Source organism: Rhodamnia argentea, chromosome 4, assembly GCF_020921035.1.
Source record: "Rhodamnia argentea isolate NSW1041297 chromosome 4, ASM2092103v1, whole genome shotgun sequence".
Classification (NCBI taxonomy): Eukaryota; Viridiplantae; Streptophyta; class Magnoliopsida; order Myrtales; family Myrtaceae; genus Rhodamnia; species Rhodamnia argentea.
In genome coordinates this window covers 24,590,926-24,608,708 of record NC_063153.1, presented here as the reverse complement: position 1 = coordinate 24,608,708, position 17,783 = coordinate 24,590,926, and the positions used below count along the sequence as shown (strand labels likewise).

Sequence of the window (17,783 nt, the reverse complement as noted above, 5' to 3'; positions counted from 1 at the left end):
TGTTGCCCTTGATCATGCTCCATTTAATACTAGTGAAAATTTTAATATGAAATATTTGATAAATACTGCGTTGGTTCCGCAAGCGCCAACTATTCCAAAAAATACTCTTAAACGCGAAGTTTTTCATCTTTATAAAAAAGGAAAAAAATCTTTAGCAAAATTTTTTGCGGAATTCAATGGACGTGTGCATATAGGTAGCGATATTTGGAGTGATCCTTGACAAATTCATTCTTATATGGGTGTCATGTGTCATTGGATATGTGACGATTGGACGATTCAAAAAAGACTTATTGCATTCCGAGTTTTTGATGAAAGACATTCGGCTCATAATATTTATAGAATAATTAGGCAAGTTTTAGAAGAATATAATTTAATAAATAAAATATTTTCAATTGGTTTTGATAATGCCGCTGCAAATACCGCTTCTATTCCCAAATTAGAAAATATTTGCAAACCCACTTTTGGCGGACAATTTTTTCACATTAGTTGTGCTTGTCATGTTTTAAATTTATGTGTACAAGATGGTTTATGAACTCTTGACACTTCTCTCGCCCCAATAAAGAGTGCAATTAAATTTTTATGGAGTCGTTCCCATTGTATGAAATCATGGGGAAAATTTTGTAAACAAAATGGGAGAAGGGCAAGAAGATTTCCAAAAAATATTCCGACTCGTTGGAATTCTACGTACGAGTTGCTTCGGCAAACTTTTGAATATAAAGATTTATTATGTATGTTTATTTCACAAAATATTCCCGAAATTACTTTACTTCCTCAACATTGAGACGTTTGCAAGAAAATTTTAGATATTTTGAAATTTTTTAATGATGCTACTAAGACTTTATCTGGTATTTATTATCCTATTACGCATTTATTTTTAATAGAGTATGTTAATATTGGTAGTGTTTTTAGTGAATATGAAAATGATACTGAATTAGGTCGAACTATTTTAGTAATGCGAGAAAAATGGTTGCATTATTATTTGCAAATTCCTCTTGTCTATTTAGTTGGTATTGTTTTTGATCCACGTATTAAATTAGACGGTTTACAAGATTATTTGAATGTCTATTATCATGATTGTTTACATTTGGAAGATTCAATAGATATTTCAAATATACTAGGAGATGTTAAAGAATCTATAGTAGCATTATATGGAGAATTTTGTAGTATATATGGTTTAAGTGATTACGGATCTTTACAATTTACTGCCTCACGTAGCGAAGGTGGTAGTTCACTTAGTAGATGGTATAATATGCTTAAGAGTAGGCAAAAAAAGCAAAAAGGGGCAACAGGTAGTATTTCCGAATTAGAAAAATATTTAACCACTCAATTTGAGTTTCGTGATGCAGAACATAATACTGATTTCGAAATCCTCAAGTAGTGGAAGAGTCACCAAATCGATTATCTAGTTCTCGCCCTCATCGCTCGTCAAATATTAGCAACCCCTTCTTCAACGGTTGCGGTTGAACAAGCATTTAGTGCTGGAGGATTAATTTTGGACTCTCGCCGTTCAAAATTAAGCCCGGACTCTGTGGAAGCTCAAGCTTGTGTCGGCGATTGGACGATGGCGAAATATCGACACCAAGAGTTAGATCGTGAACACGAATTTTTTAGCGATGATGTTGGAGATACCACCGCCACGGGTACCACAACGGGTAGCGACGATTGACGATGAGGTAAGTTGGGGTTCTCAAAGGTAAAAGAACTACATGGGCTTTGATTCTTCTATCCCCAAGAAGATATGTAGGCGCTTAATGATAATTCATTAAGTTCAAGCCCATTCCTTTTTTTTTTCCCCATATTTTATTACAATGTACAATTTAATTGTATTTTATAATTTAAAATTTAAAATTTTTATTTTATTATTTATTATTTTAAAAATTATTATTAAAAAAGGAATCGGAATGAACCGGAACCGGAAGTATACACGGTCGATTCTCGAACCGGAACCGGCGGTTCCACCGAATCGGCCGTGTATAGCAGCAACGTTGCGATATGGGCAAATAGAAGTAGGGAGCAGAAAAGGAAAAAGCCTATGAGCGTCCTGTTTTGGGCCACATACAACCCGAACACTGCAGAGCAGGGGAAAGACCGACCAAAAAACGACTACTATCCTTTGATTTTTTTTTATTATTTTCATCCCCCTAATTTTCTAAAAAACCCTTGACTTTAGATTCAGTCCTACATCTATCATAATTTTTTTTTTGTCAAAAAACCCTAACTCTATGTCAAGTCCCAAATCTAGCCCAATTTTTTTTTTGTCTTAAAAAAAAACCTCAACTGTAACTTCAATTGCAAATCCGACTCGAAATTTTTTTGTCTCGAAAAAAATACTCAACATACTCAACATTAAGTTCAGTTCCAAATTTCAAATCTAACTTGTGTTCCAATCCGAACTTAACATGTCATTTTCAAGTAGTTAATAAAACCACATCAGCAAAGTAATAGGACGACAAGTATAGATCAACATGATATTTCCATATGGATAACAAATACACCCCAAAAAAAATTGCTGAAATTCTCCAAGTGAAACCTTTATAGGATATGAAAATTGAAAGGAATAATGACGATTTCCATTTAGATAGCTAATGGGGGCAGGTTTGGTATTAGACTAGAAATTGATGATTTTTTTCTTACACGGAAAAAAGATTAGACCTAGACTTTGAGGTTTTTTCTGAGATACTAAAAGTTCAGGGCAGAATTGAGAAAGAAAAAAAAAGAAAAAGCTCGATACCACAACCACTTCAGATCAAAGAAAAGTTGAGGCATGCTAAACTCCTCATAAAAGATGAAGGGTCATGTATCTTCCATACTATGATATGACAGATTCTGCTACCTAAGCACCAAGAAATATATACCAAAAGCTTCTGTTTTCATCAGGCATCATATCAGCACCACATTTGCACCCAAAAACTTAAGTCTTCTGAAAATTTCGCCAATATCTTTCCAAGGATTGAAGTGTATGAGGTACCTCTGTCGGAAAAATTTACACTCCGGAAGCACAGCCAAAGTGCGTGCTCCATTTTATTTCATCAGTTGCCATGAATGTGTACTTATGTGAAGGGTACCCTGCTTCCTAAAATCAGCAGAAGCTATCGCCATGAGGCATTTAGTATTTCCCATGCAGATGATGTCCAATCTCATGTTCAGTCTATACTAGGGGGGAATTATTAATTACATATAATCTTCTTGCACATAGAGGATGATTGACATGCAAAATTGTCACCAGCGCTAAAACTTGTACACCATCTGCTCCGTATAACCAAGTTCCTTCAATATCCCAGAGAGCTGAAAACAGAAAACATTAGCAGAAAAGTTATGAATGGAAGTAAATAAAATCCTATAATGTGAGGACATGGGAGATAGTGCTGTTACCTCGCCTTGTGAACGATCTTTGGCCTTATCACCAGATATATGTTTCATCATTCCAGGAGGACCACAGACCTGATAAAGTACAATAAAATCAGTCAAAAACTGAACTCTTTCTACCAATCTTATTAGCATATAATGACAAAATCCGGACAAATTCAGGCTAAACTGTTTATTTATCCAATGTACAAATAACCCATTTCCTAGCAAGAGTCAAACACATATAGAAATTTACTCGTGGCAAACCTAGGTGAAAGCATGTAAAGGAACGGCAAATAACCACCACACAGGGATAAAACAATTGTCATAGTGCAATGTTAAAGACCATGTGAGATATTATTGGATCACTGCCAACTGTTCTAAAAGCTTAAGCTGTTAAATGAAAGAGTGGTTTAATATCTAATATTCCAACAAAGACAAAGTGTAGCCAGCTGATTCCTAATGCTGTTAAATGGAAATTTCCCAAACAGCAAGTCATCATAAAAACGACCAACTAAATTTCAAACTACGGCACATTTAAACAGTTGGCTAGTATATCATTAGCAATTCAAACACTGGCATGGTAATCCAAATATCACCATATCTGTTGTGAGCGCTGGTGTGTGTTGTGTCACTAGGTAACTCTGAAAACTACAAATTCTATGTAGAGGGCTGCAGTTGGGCACTTCTTTGGCTTTGCAAAAAGTTGGACTCAAGATGGTAAACTGAACACTTACAAGTATAAGGGCGTCCTCACTTGGAGCTGGCAAGCCCTTGACAACCATATCCTTTGATATGTAGCCTTTACCTCCTTTCCAATTCTTTGTAGGATTATCCACCGTATAGTATATCTGAAATTAGTCACAAGAGGAAACAGAGAGTTTATGAGTGGTTATAATGGAGTATGCAAAATAAAGTGGAACTGACAGCATCACAATAAAATAAGTTGAGATCCAGCACCTTTAGATTTGGGTGGCTGGCTGCAAGTATGTCAAGTTTCTGTTTCAGCAATATGTCATCTGGAGAGACATTAGCATATAGCAGAGACACCTATTGCAATAAAGAGGCTGAACAAGTTGGAACTTTGCACATGTTCCGCAAGAGGATAAAATACAAAAGAAAAAAATAAATGAAACTGTCCAATATGCAGGAGCGCACACATCTCATTCATATGACACTTCAAAAGGAGAACATGCAACCTAAGCCACTCAAATGTCCCATATATACGTTACAAGAGAATATGTTTACAGGATATGGAGATGTATCGAGCATTATTTGGTGAATAGCAAAACTATTTTGAGAGGTAAAGGACTTGTTTCTTTTTGAGGAATAAAATTATCTCATATGTACATTGCAAAATCTTGCAATAGTAAGTTTTTATAAGAAGCACCAACCGAAAGATCTTGAATGAATATACAAATCACTACCCACATAGTGACTAACAAACAGCAACATCCTTGCTGCTTGGCCATCTCATATATGAAGAAAATGCTAGAATTATGTAATTAGTAGCAGCATCAAGAGAATAATCAGATATCAAACACAATAAGAACAGAGACATGCAACAAAAAAGAAGACAATTCTCACCTGGGTATTGTCGTCAGGGTTCTTCAGTATGGCATCAATTACCTGAAGCATCGGTGTTATGCCAGTGCCTCCTGCAATCTAATAAGTAAGGATCATCAAACAACGATCTTTTACTGGCCCAAAAACTACACAAATAATGATCCTTCAGATGCATTAATTGCACAATGCTGCTTCATGCAAGTCAGCAGTAAGCTACGAAATGCACATGGGTATATTCACATTTATGATCTCAAGTACAAGGACAAAAGGGTGCACCTAACCATATCTTACCATTCCGATGTGTTTCTTCATGTTGGGGATATATTTAAACTTTTCAATGGGCCTGCAGCAAACGGAATCTAGTGATGAATATGTTATCAAATTATTGTTAGAAACTTTTAAAGCAGTCTTTACCCTTTAACTTCAACTACATCACCAGGCTTTAATATTGCAAAATGCTGGCTCATTTTACCTTCTGGATACACCTGAAACAGTTTACTATATGTATTATACTAGTACATAGGGGAAATAGAAACCAAGGAAGATAGGTCAGATAACACAGTTGAGAGACAAAAAGCTAACTTTACCTTAATCAATAAGTCAAAGTACCCCTTAGCATCAGGATCTGATATAGGCGTATACCTATGCATAAGGAAATTCAGATATGTCTACTAAGTCAATACGGAAAATAAAGAGGAAGTGACGAGGCCGCAGGATTACGAAGTCACTATGGAAAAAATTTACAGTTCTTGGTTGCTTCTGTCAATCATAAGAAAAAGGTTTCTTCTAGAGAAGAAGGCTTGCTTAGCACAAAGAAACAGAAGCCATCCACTCTAGGGAAAAAGAAGTATAAATACATATGGCTAGCTGCGGACTTTACCATGCACCTCAGCCAATTGTATCATACAAATGAAAATAGTTCATTGAACATGAATGTAAAAAAAGCAAAAGACAAAGATCTAAGTCCACCAGGACATGCATCCAAAGTTCTTTTTCAATCCCAAACCACCTTCTATTTTGAAATGAGTAGCATTTTGAGTAGATGTATTATACATACACGTCAATCTTTCTTGTCTATGAAGTCCTATCGACAACTAATGGACCAGAAAAAACTACGAAAACCAAGGAGTTTTATCATAGGCTATAATGAAAGTTTTCAGAGGGTCCCCTCTCATATGTATCAAAAAGTACCACAGGATCTCCAATAAAATATTTCCAAAGTATAGACATACCAGCATAAATTACTGAGATTAGTCAAAGTCGACAGTTCTGAGAAAATAGTGTATGGATACATACATTCCTCATTCTATGAAAAATGGGTTGCTCATGCACAAAATAATATGAAACCAAACATAATCATTAGCTTGTTCCACACGTGTGTTTACATATTAGTAATGAAACCAGCCGAGAGAGTACTACTATTGTACTATGAAGTCAACTGTAACATGAGCCAAAAGACATTCTTGTAAAAGTTTGAGACCTTTGATTTGAGCATAAAATCAATCTTAATTAGTAATAGAAAGGACATTGTACAACCCGTTCTTTGTAGCATAGAATTGGCCATCAAGAACATGGCTTGATTGAAAGCAATGTCTGCACATAATTTTTAGCAAGGAGATATATGCCATTCACATGCAAAGGTTAAAAGAGGGATTGATGAAAAGAACCATGCTTAGGCCTTTTTAATCCAAGAAGAATACTCACGGGCGAACAACATATTTTGTCTTCCCTTCTTCATCTTGTCCTATTGGAGCTCTGTAATCATGGAAGCACCATCAAGATGATGAATGAGAAGTACCATGTGGAGGGAGCTATCTTTCAACTTTGAAGAGCAGCCCCCTCGAAAAAGTTCATAGTTCATGCAACAAGATCACTTCTTATGGACATCAGAAGTACCTTGTCAAGATGCATGAAGCAACATGTAAACCTAACTTGGCATTTGGATCAAATGAAAACCTGCATCATGAAAACAAACTGTATTTGCTATTGCCAGTAAATATTGGAAACATTGCAGTGAGATATCACTAGCCAATTTTAGTGCAATTTTAGTGGTCCATGGGAGCATCCAAAAAAATAATAAGGATACTTGTGTACTATGTCCATATCATTTTCTCCAAAGCAAAGTCATGGAATCACCCACTTAACTAGAAAAAATTGCATGCAATGGAAGTATAAAATCCATGTTTCTTCAACTAATGACAGATAGAAAGAAAACCTGAAGTACAAGTACCTGAATAGCTGAGTGTTGTGGCTAACCCTCGCTGTGTCTTGCAATTTAAATTCAGTCCATTTATCTGGATTTAGAGCTGAAATATATGGGAAAGAAGTCCCAGTAAACATAAATGAAGTATATCTAAGAAAGCCAGCTTCTTGAGTGTCTGAACTCTACACCACTAAAGCAAACAAGGAAATTCAGGATGAACGAGACTGACTTAACCGAGAAAGTCTAATTTAGCATCATAGTCATTATTCGAAAGTCAGGTCAGAAATCATACACATGAACGAGATACTAAATGGTTTTTCAGAAAGGGTCAGACAGACTCACCAATTTTTGAGCCCGTGTCATCATTTATTTGGTCTAGATGAGCCTGTGACAGAGAGAAACATAAAATACCAAGCACCAGGGAAAAGTATATAAAGTAAATAAATGACATAAATGGAGAAGTGATTGGTCAAGACTTCAAGGAAAAAGGTTCAAACATTTTACAGCCAACGGTTTGTACCATCGATCCAATGCAGCATGCCTAAGCCCCAATATAATCTTATATGCAGCATCTCTGATAAAATGGTGAATGCTAGTGATTGAGATAATACACCGAAAATCAAAGTATGCATGACCCTACACTAGCTACTGCAGGAAAACAATTAAGCCGATTGCCAAACTATCGTCGCATCCATCAAAAACTGGACCAACTCGATATCCACCTTGTAAAATCTCACATCGACATCCCCGTTGCCACCATTAGCTCAATTGTCAGCAATAAAATTACTCCATCGCAGCCGAATTCAAAGCCAAAAAACTGATGCAGCTACCAACGTTTTGGCAACATCTCAAATGCTTCTCTTAATCCCTCAAACCAGCAATTGATACAATTTTTCACATCACAGACTCACAAGTACCCACATTATTGCAGCAACTGATTAACGTGAAAAGAAACCCCAAGATATTCAGCAGTAGTAGGAACAAATTACCACGTTCGGAGACGAGGCGAAGTAGAAGCAGGACAAGCCTCCGGAGACGGCGGCGATCGCCCCGACGTGAATGCGGAAGCTGTCGAAGCCCGACTTTGAGCGGCGCCGATACGAGTCGGCGACCGCGATTGGCGCGGACCGAGCAAGTTTCTTGAGAAAAGCCGAAGCCATTTCTTCGTCCTTCGAGCTCGGGGAGGAAGGGGAAAAGAAAGGCCTAGTGCAGAACCGAACTGGAGTTGTCTGAGTCAGGGTTTTGGAATTTTCCGAGGGAGTCGAACTTCACTAGGTTCGGCCACGCGGAGGTGATTCATTTGTTGTGCTTTGTGGGCCCAATCATATTAGGAAGAAATGAAATTCAGAGGAATTTCTAGTTTGGGCCCGATCAAACAGGATTTGGGCCTATGAGCCCAATTCAAGGCCCATAGACCCGTCCACGTGGCCAAGTCCAAAAGAGCTAGTGGAATTTAGGCTGCAGAGAGTTTCTGTACGAAATATCATTATTTTTGGCTATTACAAGTGTGCATTTTTCGAATCCGCGAGACTCGCGCTTCTTCTTGTTAGAAAACGGCAGCGTTTAACTCAGAGGAGTAGAGGAACATGCGCGCGCCGCTAAATTCGGCGACAACGAGTTGTGACGATGAAGTTAGCAAAAATGGAATTGAGAGCGAGAAATCAATATTTGGGAAACCTAAGTGCTCCTCCACAAGATCCTTCCATGGTGGGGAGCAGCCTAAATTAGATTTTTCACCAGTTTTCCCCTCAAGTTCTGTTATAACAAACGTTATACATCTATGTTGAATATGATAAAGAACGACGTATTTCGAATACGTGTCACTCCGTGTCATTTCGGAGTTTTCCAAGATTTATTAAATGTATTAAATTCGTATTAGAAATTGGCACTAGTATTGCTCATTGCCATGTTAGCCAAGTCAACTTCTATGTTGTCTAGGCCAAATGTTATAATTTAGATGCCTGCTTTGTTACTTAATGCGGCATGTCGTGGGCGGCCAAGTTGGGCTGTCACTTATCATAGATTAAAGAACCACATCAGCTTATGATGGAACAACTGAGCCATTCCTAGAAACATCATCTACAACGGGAAAATAAGTTCTAGTGGGTGGATGTAGAAGCAGCAAGGTACCATTTTCTTTCCTTGTGGAATTCAAGATTTTGGAATTCAAGTTGGCACTCAAGTGATCGATTTTCAAAAAAATTTGGCACTTAAGTGATTCGAGAGAAACTTTTGCTATTAAAGTGAGCCTTGTACACAACTTTTGGTACTTTAGGTGTTCTTCTCTCGGAAAATATTTGCAAAAAAACCCGTCCAAGATGGACCGCGTTGACATAATTGTTGAGTATAGATCCTAAAAAAATTTGACAGCTGTGAGGACATATGATTCATGAATCGTGATCCATATAGGAGATTTTCAATACTTGATGTCAATTTAGTAAGTCAAAGTAGTAGAGGATGTGGTAACACATAGACAGACCACTCTCACTGTATGATTGGTGGATTTTTCGAGGAGTCACCAAATCACTAGATCTTTTGATTAGTAACAAAGGACTCCTTCAAGCTGAATGTAAACACGAGATCTCACGCTTCTCGAGAAGTGAATCTCGACGAACCCTTTTGCTAATTTTAAGGATGGGAAGAAAATGCCACTCCTTGAAACCATTATTTATGAGGATCTCGACCTTACAAAGTTGTCAAAGGTGAATAAAAAGATTTCCATTTTCCCTTCCAATCAAGAAAATGAAGGGTTGTTAGCATAGGAGGGGCTGGCCATTACACACATTAATGTCAACTGTCAATTATATCACTAGTACAAACAAAGGAGGAGCTGATTTGGAGCCTAGTCTAGCCAAGTGACCATACAATTTGTCTCAATATTAGTCTTGAGATGTTGAATGGAGCACCTGTGTGCCCCTGCCTTATTGGCTGGTGTTCCCATCTGTTCTTGGAAAAGGAAGCAGATCCCCCCAATAATTTTAGTACGGACCAATGGCTTGGGTTGTAGAACATAGTGGATGCCCGCCACTTGTCGCGTGTCAAATCGCCGGCTGCTCGCATTTGCCTGGTCTAGTTGTGGTGATAATAATGAGTTCCACTTGGATCAAACAGCATCAACGTCAATCGGAGAGAGAAAACAACGACAAAACCAAGCAACTATTGTTTTGACAGATTACAGTTACCCTGTGAAAAGCAAAGAGATGTGGTCTCTTTGGCAAATTCTTGCTTTGGTGGAGATCTAGCGGAACAAATGCATCATAGCCGTCGATTTCGTGAGAATAATCGTTAGATGAATGCGTGATTTAATATTTAATTACTCTAACACTCCTAATGTAAATGGAACTCTTGCTTTAATACCATGTAAAATTTTGTGGGATCACTACTAGCTGTTCTAAAAGTTTAAGTTGTTAGATAAATGCTTGATTTAATATTTAATTACTCCAACACATAGAATCAACCGATTTTTATTTTATCTATCCGGTTCACATTGGACCTGGGTCCCGAGAAGAAAAATTCCCATGTTTTGCTCTTTCGGGATTTTGAACCCTGGTGGCGTCCGAGGTGCGTGGCATCTGATTTTTTCTTATACAAGAGTAGTGTAAAAGAGCTAAAGAAGTCCATATTATTTGTTCTTCTGTAGCTTGTGGACCATAGCAAAGTTCTTGCTTTGTTTTTGATCTTCTGGAGGCTCATACAACCTGAAAAATCTTATCCTTCTATTCTCAATTCTTGTCTACTTCCTATGTCCTGCATTAGCGAAGTCCTTATCAATGTGTAAGACAAGGGTTTAATAATTCAGGCCAACCTCATAGAACATCAGGTGTCCTTGTGTGTGAGCCAAACAATCAAGGGTCGTTAACGATGTTCTGGCGAAATCTTATAGGGTGCTGCCGGGCCACGCCGATATTCGTGTCGCCTGATCATTCGAAGATTGGACATACACCTTGGACAGCAAATCCATTGGCTCTTCACCGCCTTTCTCCAGCATGATTTGATGACCATGTTTCATTGATTGGATATATACCTAGCTAAATCGCCGATGGAGCAAGTACCTCGTATTGGGATTTCGGAGATTTTTTCAAGCATTGCATGAGTTCTTTGAGCCCCACAAGCGTTTGATGACCAGAGCTTTCTGGGTGGATAGTTTGAAGCTCGGAGAGATTTCAGCTTATTCAGATAGGAAATTTTGATTCTGAACAGAAAGCCGCCGACCAAGTAGTCTATTAACTTCATGTGGTCATTGGAGATGTTAGAAGGAAGCCTAGGAATGTCCTTCCCCAGCACAAATAGTTGGCCAATCTGTACAGACAAAGTGAACAAGATTAGGACTCGGTGCAGAACGAGGGCCAATCACTCTGAAGGTATCAAATTGTTGTCGGTTCTGGCGCCAACAGATGCAGGAGGAAATCCATCTGAAGCAAGAAATTTTTCAGGGTCTAGTTCAGCTCCACGAAGACACACTCTCCCAAATCCTCTGCTTGGCCGCGGAGATGCTGTCGGCATAATTGGAGGATCATCTGTGCTTTCTACGCTAGTTTTCTTGGAGAAGCTTGTCTTGTGGAGCTCCAAGGGCGGGGAAAAAAGCGTCCCTTTCGTGGTCTGCAGCGACCCCGCATTAAACAAACACCTTTCCCTTTGTAGTCCATTCCACTCGTCGCGCGGAAGAAATGTTCGGACAGAGCTAAATGAAGAAGCAGCCGTCGAAAACTTGCGGAGAAAGCGAGCATTTCTTGAGGATGCAGGAGCCGGGTGTGTGGTCATGCCGTGTCACTTGTGTCATGTGTGGCACGAGGAAGTATCCAAAGGGTGTGACTTGCCATTTCTTCATGTGGCCGAATGCCTCGCGAGGGAGCTCAAGAGGGCCAATTTGAAGCCGCTTGAAGCTGGAAGTGATGTACGAATCGGGCTGCTTGGGACCAACGCTGTCTTGATGAGCGGCTTTTATCAGGAGCAGCTTCAGAGGCAGGTATGACACATTCTTAACTCGCCTCTCATGCTGAATGTGTTGGAAAATGGCTTTTAAGTAGGAAAATTCTCCTTGAGCAGCATTCAAGGAGGAGTGTCTTAGCGCAAATGTAAATGAAAACCATCACAGAATGCTGACGACTCGAGAAATAAAAAGCCGCACTAGATCTTTGTCTGCATAATCTCATACGAGATACGGTTATGGCAGAGAGTCAGATCATTAGGCTCACAGTTTCCTTATTGGCACAGCTAATTTTCGCATCAGTCGACATATATCCTGCGTTAGTCCTAGGACTCAGACACTTATAATAGCATTCTGCCGATCTGGATTCTGGTTCTTGTTGAGGTCTGAAGTTGAAAATGTTCAGGTATTTGACTGACTAGGAAAATGTTCTCTCGCTTGGGGATATAACTTGGCTCCTGCGGGTGATTGAATTTCTACTGATTCTGTGGAGATTCAATTGATGAATGCATCACCTACTTTTTTCCCATGCTTAAGGGCTTCGAAGTCGTGCTGCCTGACAAAGCAACCATGGACCACATTTACATTCCAGCAGTCGAGGCGTTGCACAGAAAGGACATCGAAGGGGCGCAAAATCTGTTGAGAGTAGCGATTCAAGTTCTCCTAATCAGGGCAGCAAACACCGTAGTCCTGGCTTCCGACGAATTGCAGGGTCTTCTGCCTCGTGACGATCCTCTTTGGAAGAAGTCCATCGACCCCATGGACGCGTTGGCAAGGTCGGCAGTAGAATGGGCCAAATCTAAAGGGAAAAAACGGCATAACCAAGGTGAAGCTTAATCTTTCTTGGAAACATAAGCCATAGCTCTCGGTCAAAAAATTTTGTGCAATGGTGGAGGAATTCCGCTAGTCATGTTTCCATTTTTTGTTCTGAACAATCATGTTAAGCAAAGTAAGGATTTAGACATATAAACTGGACCGATGATCAAGCTTTTGATGCATATTCAGTGGTGGTTGTGATATATTCATCATGTCCGCTGACATAGAGAACAGACATATATTCAGCATCTGGAAACTATATTCTACAGCAACAGAACGGAAATTCGTACTTAACGCGCCGATAGAATTTTAAAGACAATTCCACGATGTAGCAATCAGTTAGAAGCAGTAATAAAAACTAATCTCGCAGACTGACAGACTGATATTTCAACGGACGGCGATGGCGATGACTTGACAAGAAAAAATCTCCGGCAAGTGTCAGTCCCTTGAGATGAAAAAACTTTGGCTTGCTCTCAAAATCACATCATGAGCAACCCATTTGTGGAATTTTGCAGCTACACAACTTTGGCTTGCTCTCGCAAACTTTGGCTTGCTTATTGGCACAGCTAATTTTCGCATCAGTCGACATATATCCTGTGTTAGTCCTAGGACTCGACACTTATAATAGCATTCTGCTGATCTGGATTCTGGTTCTTGTTGAGATCTGAAGTTGGAAATGTTCAGGTATTTGACTAACTAGGAAAATGTACTCTCGCTTGGGGATATAATTTGGCTCTTGCGGGTGATTGAATTTCTACTGATTCTGTGGAGATTCAATTGATGAATGCATCACCTACTTTTTTCCCATGCTTAAGGGCTTCGAAGTCGTGCTGCCTGACAAAGCAACCATGGACCACAGTTACATTCCAGCAGTCAAGGTGTTGCACAGAAAGGACATCGAAGGGGCGCGAAATCTGTTGAGAGTAGTGATTCAAGTTCTCCTAATCAGGGCAGCAAACACGGTGGTCCTGGCTTCCGACGAATTGCAGGGTCTTCTGCCTCGTGACGATCCTCTTTGGAAGAAGTCCATCGACCCCATGGATGCATTGGCAAGGTCGGCGGTAGAATGGGCTGAATCTAAACGGAAAAAACGGCTTAACCAAGGTGAAGCTTAATCTTTCTAGGATATATATGAGATTCCCTTCACCGGTGGAATCTCATATATGCCCTTATAGCCTCGACCAATCTCAGCGCAATCATTGTTATGCGAGTAATTTCCTACATAGTTAACCACGTGAATGTGCAAGTTAAACTAAGATGTGTGTTCAAATCTATTAAGTACATCTTAAAACTTCAGAGTTTGCGATAAAGCTAGAAAGGAAGAAGAGTATGTGCCAGATAAACAAAGCCATACAAGTTCTTGGCTTGAACCACAACCTAAACTAGCTATAGAAATCACAAAAATAAAAAACAGATGGCTCCAGTTCATGATTTTCATACGGTAGATAGCTTATGGCTTTGATCAACACCGCAAAGTTTCATGAAAAGATGCTGTTCATACGAAACTTGAATTTGTCAACATCAGAAACTTCCGAACTAGTTTTCGTTTAAACTAGAATGACTAGCGACTTATTAAGGATGCGTAGCCATGCTTGAGAATTTTGTAAAGTTTTATTGGATCTGCTATTAATGTAAGAATTTTCTAACACAATCACCGTTTTATATCGGACATGTAGATGAATTTGGTCACATAACTACATCCGTGTCACTCATCGAATGATAAATGTGTTTGAAAAACTTTTACAGAGGTAATGGACCTAATAATAATCCAAAGTACAGTAATTTGCAGTGGTTTTTCTATCGTGCAAAAGGGCCCATCCTTAAGTTTTTTATTATCGTTCTTTGGATAAGTTTCTATCTTAATCGATGTCTTTAGTACGAGTAATTATAACACACACCAGTCAAAAAGCTAATTACAAAAGTGGCCTTATATGCTGCTCATTTGAGAGAATGAAGAGTTATAATCCTCAAATTAAGGATGGACAAGATTGTTTGCGTAAAATTTTCGTAGACCAACGGTGCTGTAATTTTCCTTTTAACCCTAGTGTAACTCTGTGTGCATGGTAATTGCGGGATACATGTAAATTTGTGTTCGCATACATTTCACGCCGTTTATCGAGTAATAACATGAGGAATTTTTCTGTTTACTCTGATTATTGACTTCGGGACAATTCAAACAGAAGGAAACGTCAATATTAGAAAAACTAAAATGCCGACCTTACGTCAGGACCTACGGGCCAAGGGACAATCTTAGCCGAACAGCTATGCATCCTCTTGTAAGAAGAAATTAGCCAAGACCAGATCTGGATCGAACTTGTTGAGTGGCCTAGTCTCCCCGTCTCGCCGGTTGGAATCCATAATACCCCGAACATTTAATAATATTCCTAACAAGGAATTTTATGATATCCGCAAACATATTTCATCACATTTTGTAGTAATATAGACATCTCTATTAGTTTTTATTTTTCATATTAATGGAGGGTTTTGGAGGGGGGGGTGTTTAGGAATTTTAAAATGAGTTTTGCTAGGTAGTCTATATGTTAGTTCTATTTCCATTTTTTAAAGAACGGCCTATTGCTTTTGATGAATTGAAAATTGATTTTTTTTTTTCATGTTTTGTGCTTCATGCGTGAGTGCCACCGTGCGTGTTGCGAGTATTTCCTAAGTGCGATTTGGGTTATCACCGGATTTTCACTTCACGTGATTACATGTGTGCTCGCTAATTAGAATTAATTAGCATCATTAATACCGTAGGATGGCGGCAGCTAATCCTGACTCATCTCAGATTGGGTTCCAATGCAAAAAAAAAAAGAAAAAAAAAAGGGCGCTTGTCTCCACATATTTTTAAGGATGAATCACCAAAAAATTCCTAAATCTATTATAATTGTGCCAATTTAATCATAAACCCTTTTCTTTTTGCCAATTGAGTTCTAAAAATTTTGCATTTGTGCCAATTCAATCCATTCGATAAATTTTGGTCGGAAATTGCTGACATGGACGCCGGCCATCTTATGTAGCATGGTCCGTGCTATATTTATTTATTTATTTATTCCTTTTTTTCTTTTCTTTCTCTTTATTTTTTTTCCTTCACTTCTTCCTCCAGCCGGTTGCCGGACCTCGGTGATCGGCAAGAGCGAGGGCCGGCTAGGTTGACCTTGCTGGCCATTAGTGAGGGTGAGCCTCGACCTCACCATTGCTGGGCTAGGTTGGCTTCGCCAAATTATTCACTCGACGGCGAGTTTGAGCATCGCTAGGGGAGGGAGAGGCCGATATTGCCCACCCACGATGAGGTCGAGCCCTAAGCTATTGGCCGGCGAGGTCCGGTGACCGGCTAGAGGAAAAATGAAATAAAAAAAAAAGGAAAGAGAAAGAAAAGAAAAAAAGGAAAAAAAATACAAAATAAAATTTGAAAAAAATTTTAGGACTGAATTGACACAAATGAAAAACTTTTAACATTTAATTTACAAAAAAAAAAAAAGGCTCAAGACTAAATTGACGCAATTGCAACAAGTTCAGAATTTTTTTTGGTAATTCCATACTCAATGTCATGGATACATAAAGAATTCTATGGAAAGCCATATTTCGCCGTATCTTATACTACTAATTATAATCTACAGAACATTCCGTGTGGGTAATCTTCTTTTCCTTTTTCTTCTTTTCTTTTTGGACATGATGATGAATCTTTGGGGATGGTGCAAAAGATGCCACGCAAATTTTCCTAGCAAAAATCATCTGGCTTATTGGCCAAAGAAGGTGCAACCACACGTAGCATTCGAAGTTAATGAGCTTTGGACATTTTAATATTTTGTGTTGCATGATGTGCTAAGAGACGTGAATGACCGCCAAGAAATAAAAGCTGAGGCTATGTGGTGCGCATTGGGCATTGCATCTACCAACATACATCCATGCAAACCCTAAAGCAAAGAGAGAGCATCAGGTTCTCATCTGCATCATCCTCTCTCAATTCATTTCTCTTTCGGATTTGATGCCTAAAGGTATCATAAAATTATTGCGGCAAAGGCAATCCCCTCCCCTTTGAACTTTGAAGTGAACTTACCCATTGAAATTCCGTGCATCGTTTTCTATATTTTCCTTTTGGGTCCTTTCCTTTTCAGTAATTTTCCAGTTCCTTGTATTGGCTGGCTCTAAAGGTCTAATGGGCGTGGTCCAACTGTATCAAGATTTTGTGTTGTATTTACATTTGTGATTTTCTTTTTTCCTCTTTGGCTCACCAGCTGTGGTCTCTGTAGTTCTGCATTCAATGATCCATCTGAGAACGATTCCCTTGGACCACCCATTTCAATGGCCTTTTGAATGATAGATGTTCCCCACATCCACAATGTGCTGTGAGAGGGAGAGAGAGATTCCGAACAATGCATGCATAATGCAAGTGAAGCTAAGAAAAACCCTTGAGGGGGGGAGTAGACTGCATTGATTTGTGCCAAAAGGGACGTTAAATGACGACTAATACAAAAGATACATTTATTTGTTTCCTTTCCTGGGAAAATTAAAGCAAAAATGTGGCATTCCGTGGAGAAATCAAAAGGGGGTTGTTGAAGCTTTTCTCCCCCTTACATTGCAGCACCTGAAAAGGAAAGATAATACGGATTATTGACCGACGTTAAAAGGGCAACTGTAGCTTGTAATCCATAGCTAATTGATAGAGACAGAAGAAAAGAGGAACATCAGATGATAGATTCGATTAGCCTTACCATAGTCCCTTGGGTTCTTGCATTTGTAGCATTCTGTCCTGCTGGCATAGTTGTGTACTCCACATCCATATCTGTGAAACCCAAATCACATTCCCTTTGATGTTAACTATAGAGAAGAGAAAAACTTGGGGATTAAATGGAAGAAGACTAGTAGAAGTTACATAACATTGTTGGGAAATAGAAAATCCTTGTCCTTCCAATAAATTTCTAAGGG

The 17,783-nt window shown here is 39.0% G+C and overlaps 2 protein-coding genes across 4 annotated transcripts; one reads left to right on the top strand and one right to left on the bottom strand.

Moving 5' to 3' along the window:
• Positions 1-2,896: 2,896 nt before the first annotated feature.
• Positions 2,897-8,369, bottom strand: LOC115754938 (NADH-cytochrome b5 reductase-like protein). The gene is made up of 13 exons (XM_030694134.2): positions 8,104-8,369; positions 7,457-7,499; positions 7,142-7,217; positions 6,808-6,867; positions 6,616-6,666; positions 5,499-5,553; positions 5,326-5,396; positions 5,203-5,254; positions 4,933-5,010; positions 4,306-4,395; positions 4,083-4,196; positions 3,373-3,441; positions 2,897-3,285 (listed from the first exon to the last, which is right to left on the bottom strand). Exons 1-13 carry the CDS (start codon positions 8,272-8,274, stop codon positions 3,229-3,231), a joined length of 987 nt encoding a protein of 328 aa, XP_030549994.1. The 5' UTR covers positions 8,275-8,369; the 3' UTR covers positions 2,897-3,228.
• A 2,774-nt stretch (positions 8,370-11,143) lies between these two features.
• LOC115754959 (broad specificity amino-acid racemase RacX-like) lies at positions 11,144-13,040 on the top strand. Of its 3 annotated transcripts, XM_048278256.1 has the most exons (4): positions 11,149-11,228; positions 11,261-12,080; positions 12,424-12,447; positions 12,579-13,040. In XM_048278256.1, exons 2-4 carry the CDS (start codon positions 11,346-11,348, stop codon positions 12,876-12,878), a joined length of 1,059 nt encoding a protein of 352 aa, XP_048134213.1. In that variant the 5' UTR covers positions 11,149-11,228; positions 11,261-11,345; the 3' UTR covers positions 12,879-13,040. The 3 variants fall into 3 exon arrangements, with proteins under 3 accessions (XP_048134212.1, XP_030550020.1, XP_048134213.1); XM_048278255.1 differs by having other exon boundaries at positions 11,144-12,080; XM_030694160.2 differs by lacking the exon at positions 12,424-12,447 and having other exon boundaries at positions 11,144-12,080.
• The last annotated feature ends 4,743 nt before the right edge of the window (positions 13,041-17,783 follow it).

Excerpts from the sequence above, each read along its gene's own strand:
- LOC115754938 (XM_030694134.2), bottom strand. The coding sequence starts at position 8,274 with ATGGCTTCGGCTTTTCTCAAGAAACTTGCTCGGTCCGCGCCAATCGCG. Across the intron at positions 5,554-6,615 it reads ACAAAATATGTTGTTCGCCC|GTATACGCCTATATCAGATC; the intron begins GTGAGTATTCTT and ends CCTTATGCATAG. Across the intron at positions 3,286-3,372 it reads AAGATCGTTCACAAGGCGAG|CTCTCTGGGATATTGAAGGA; the intron begins GTAACAGCACTA and ends TTCTGTTTTCAG.
- LOC115754959 (XM_048278255.1), top strand. The coding sequence starts at position 11,346 with ATGTGGTCATTGGAGATGTTAGAAGGAAGCCTAGGAATGTCCTTCCCC. Across the intron at positions 12,081-12,423 it reads AGGAGCAGCTTCAGAGGCAG|AGGTCTGAAGTTGAAAATGT; the intron begins GTATGACACATT and ends TGGTTCTTGTTG. Across the intron at positions 12,448-12,578 it reads CTGAAGTTGAAAATGTTCAG|GGCTTCGAAGTCGTGCTGCC; the intron begins GTATTTGACTGA and ends CCCATGCTTAAG.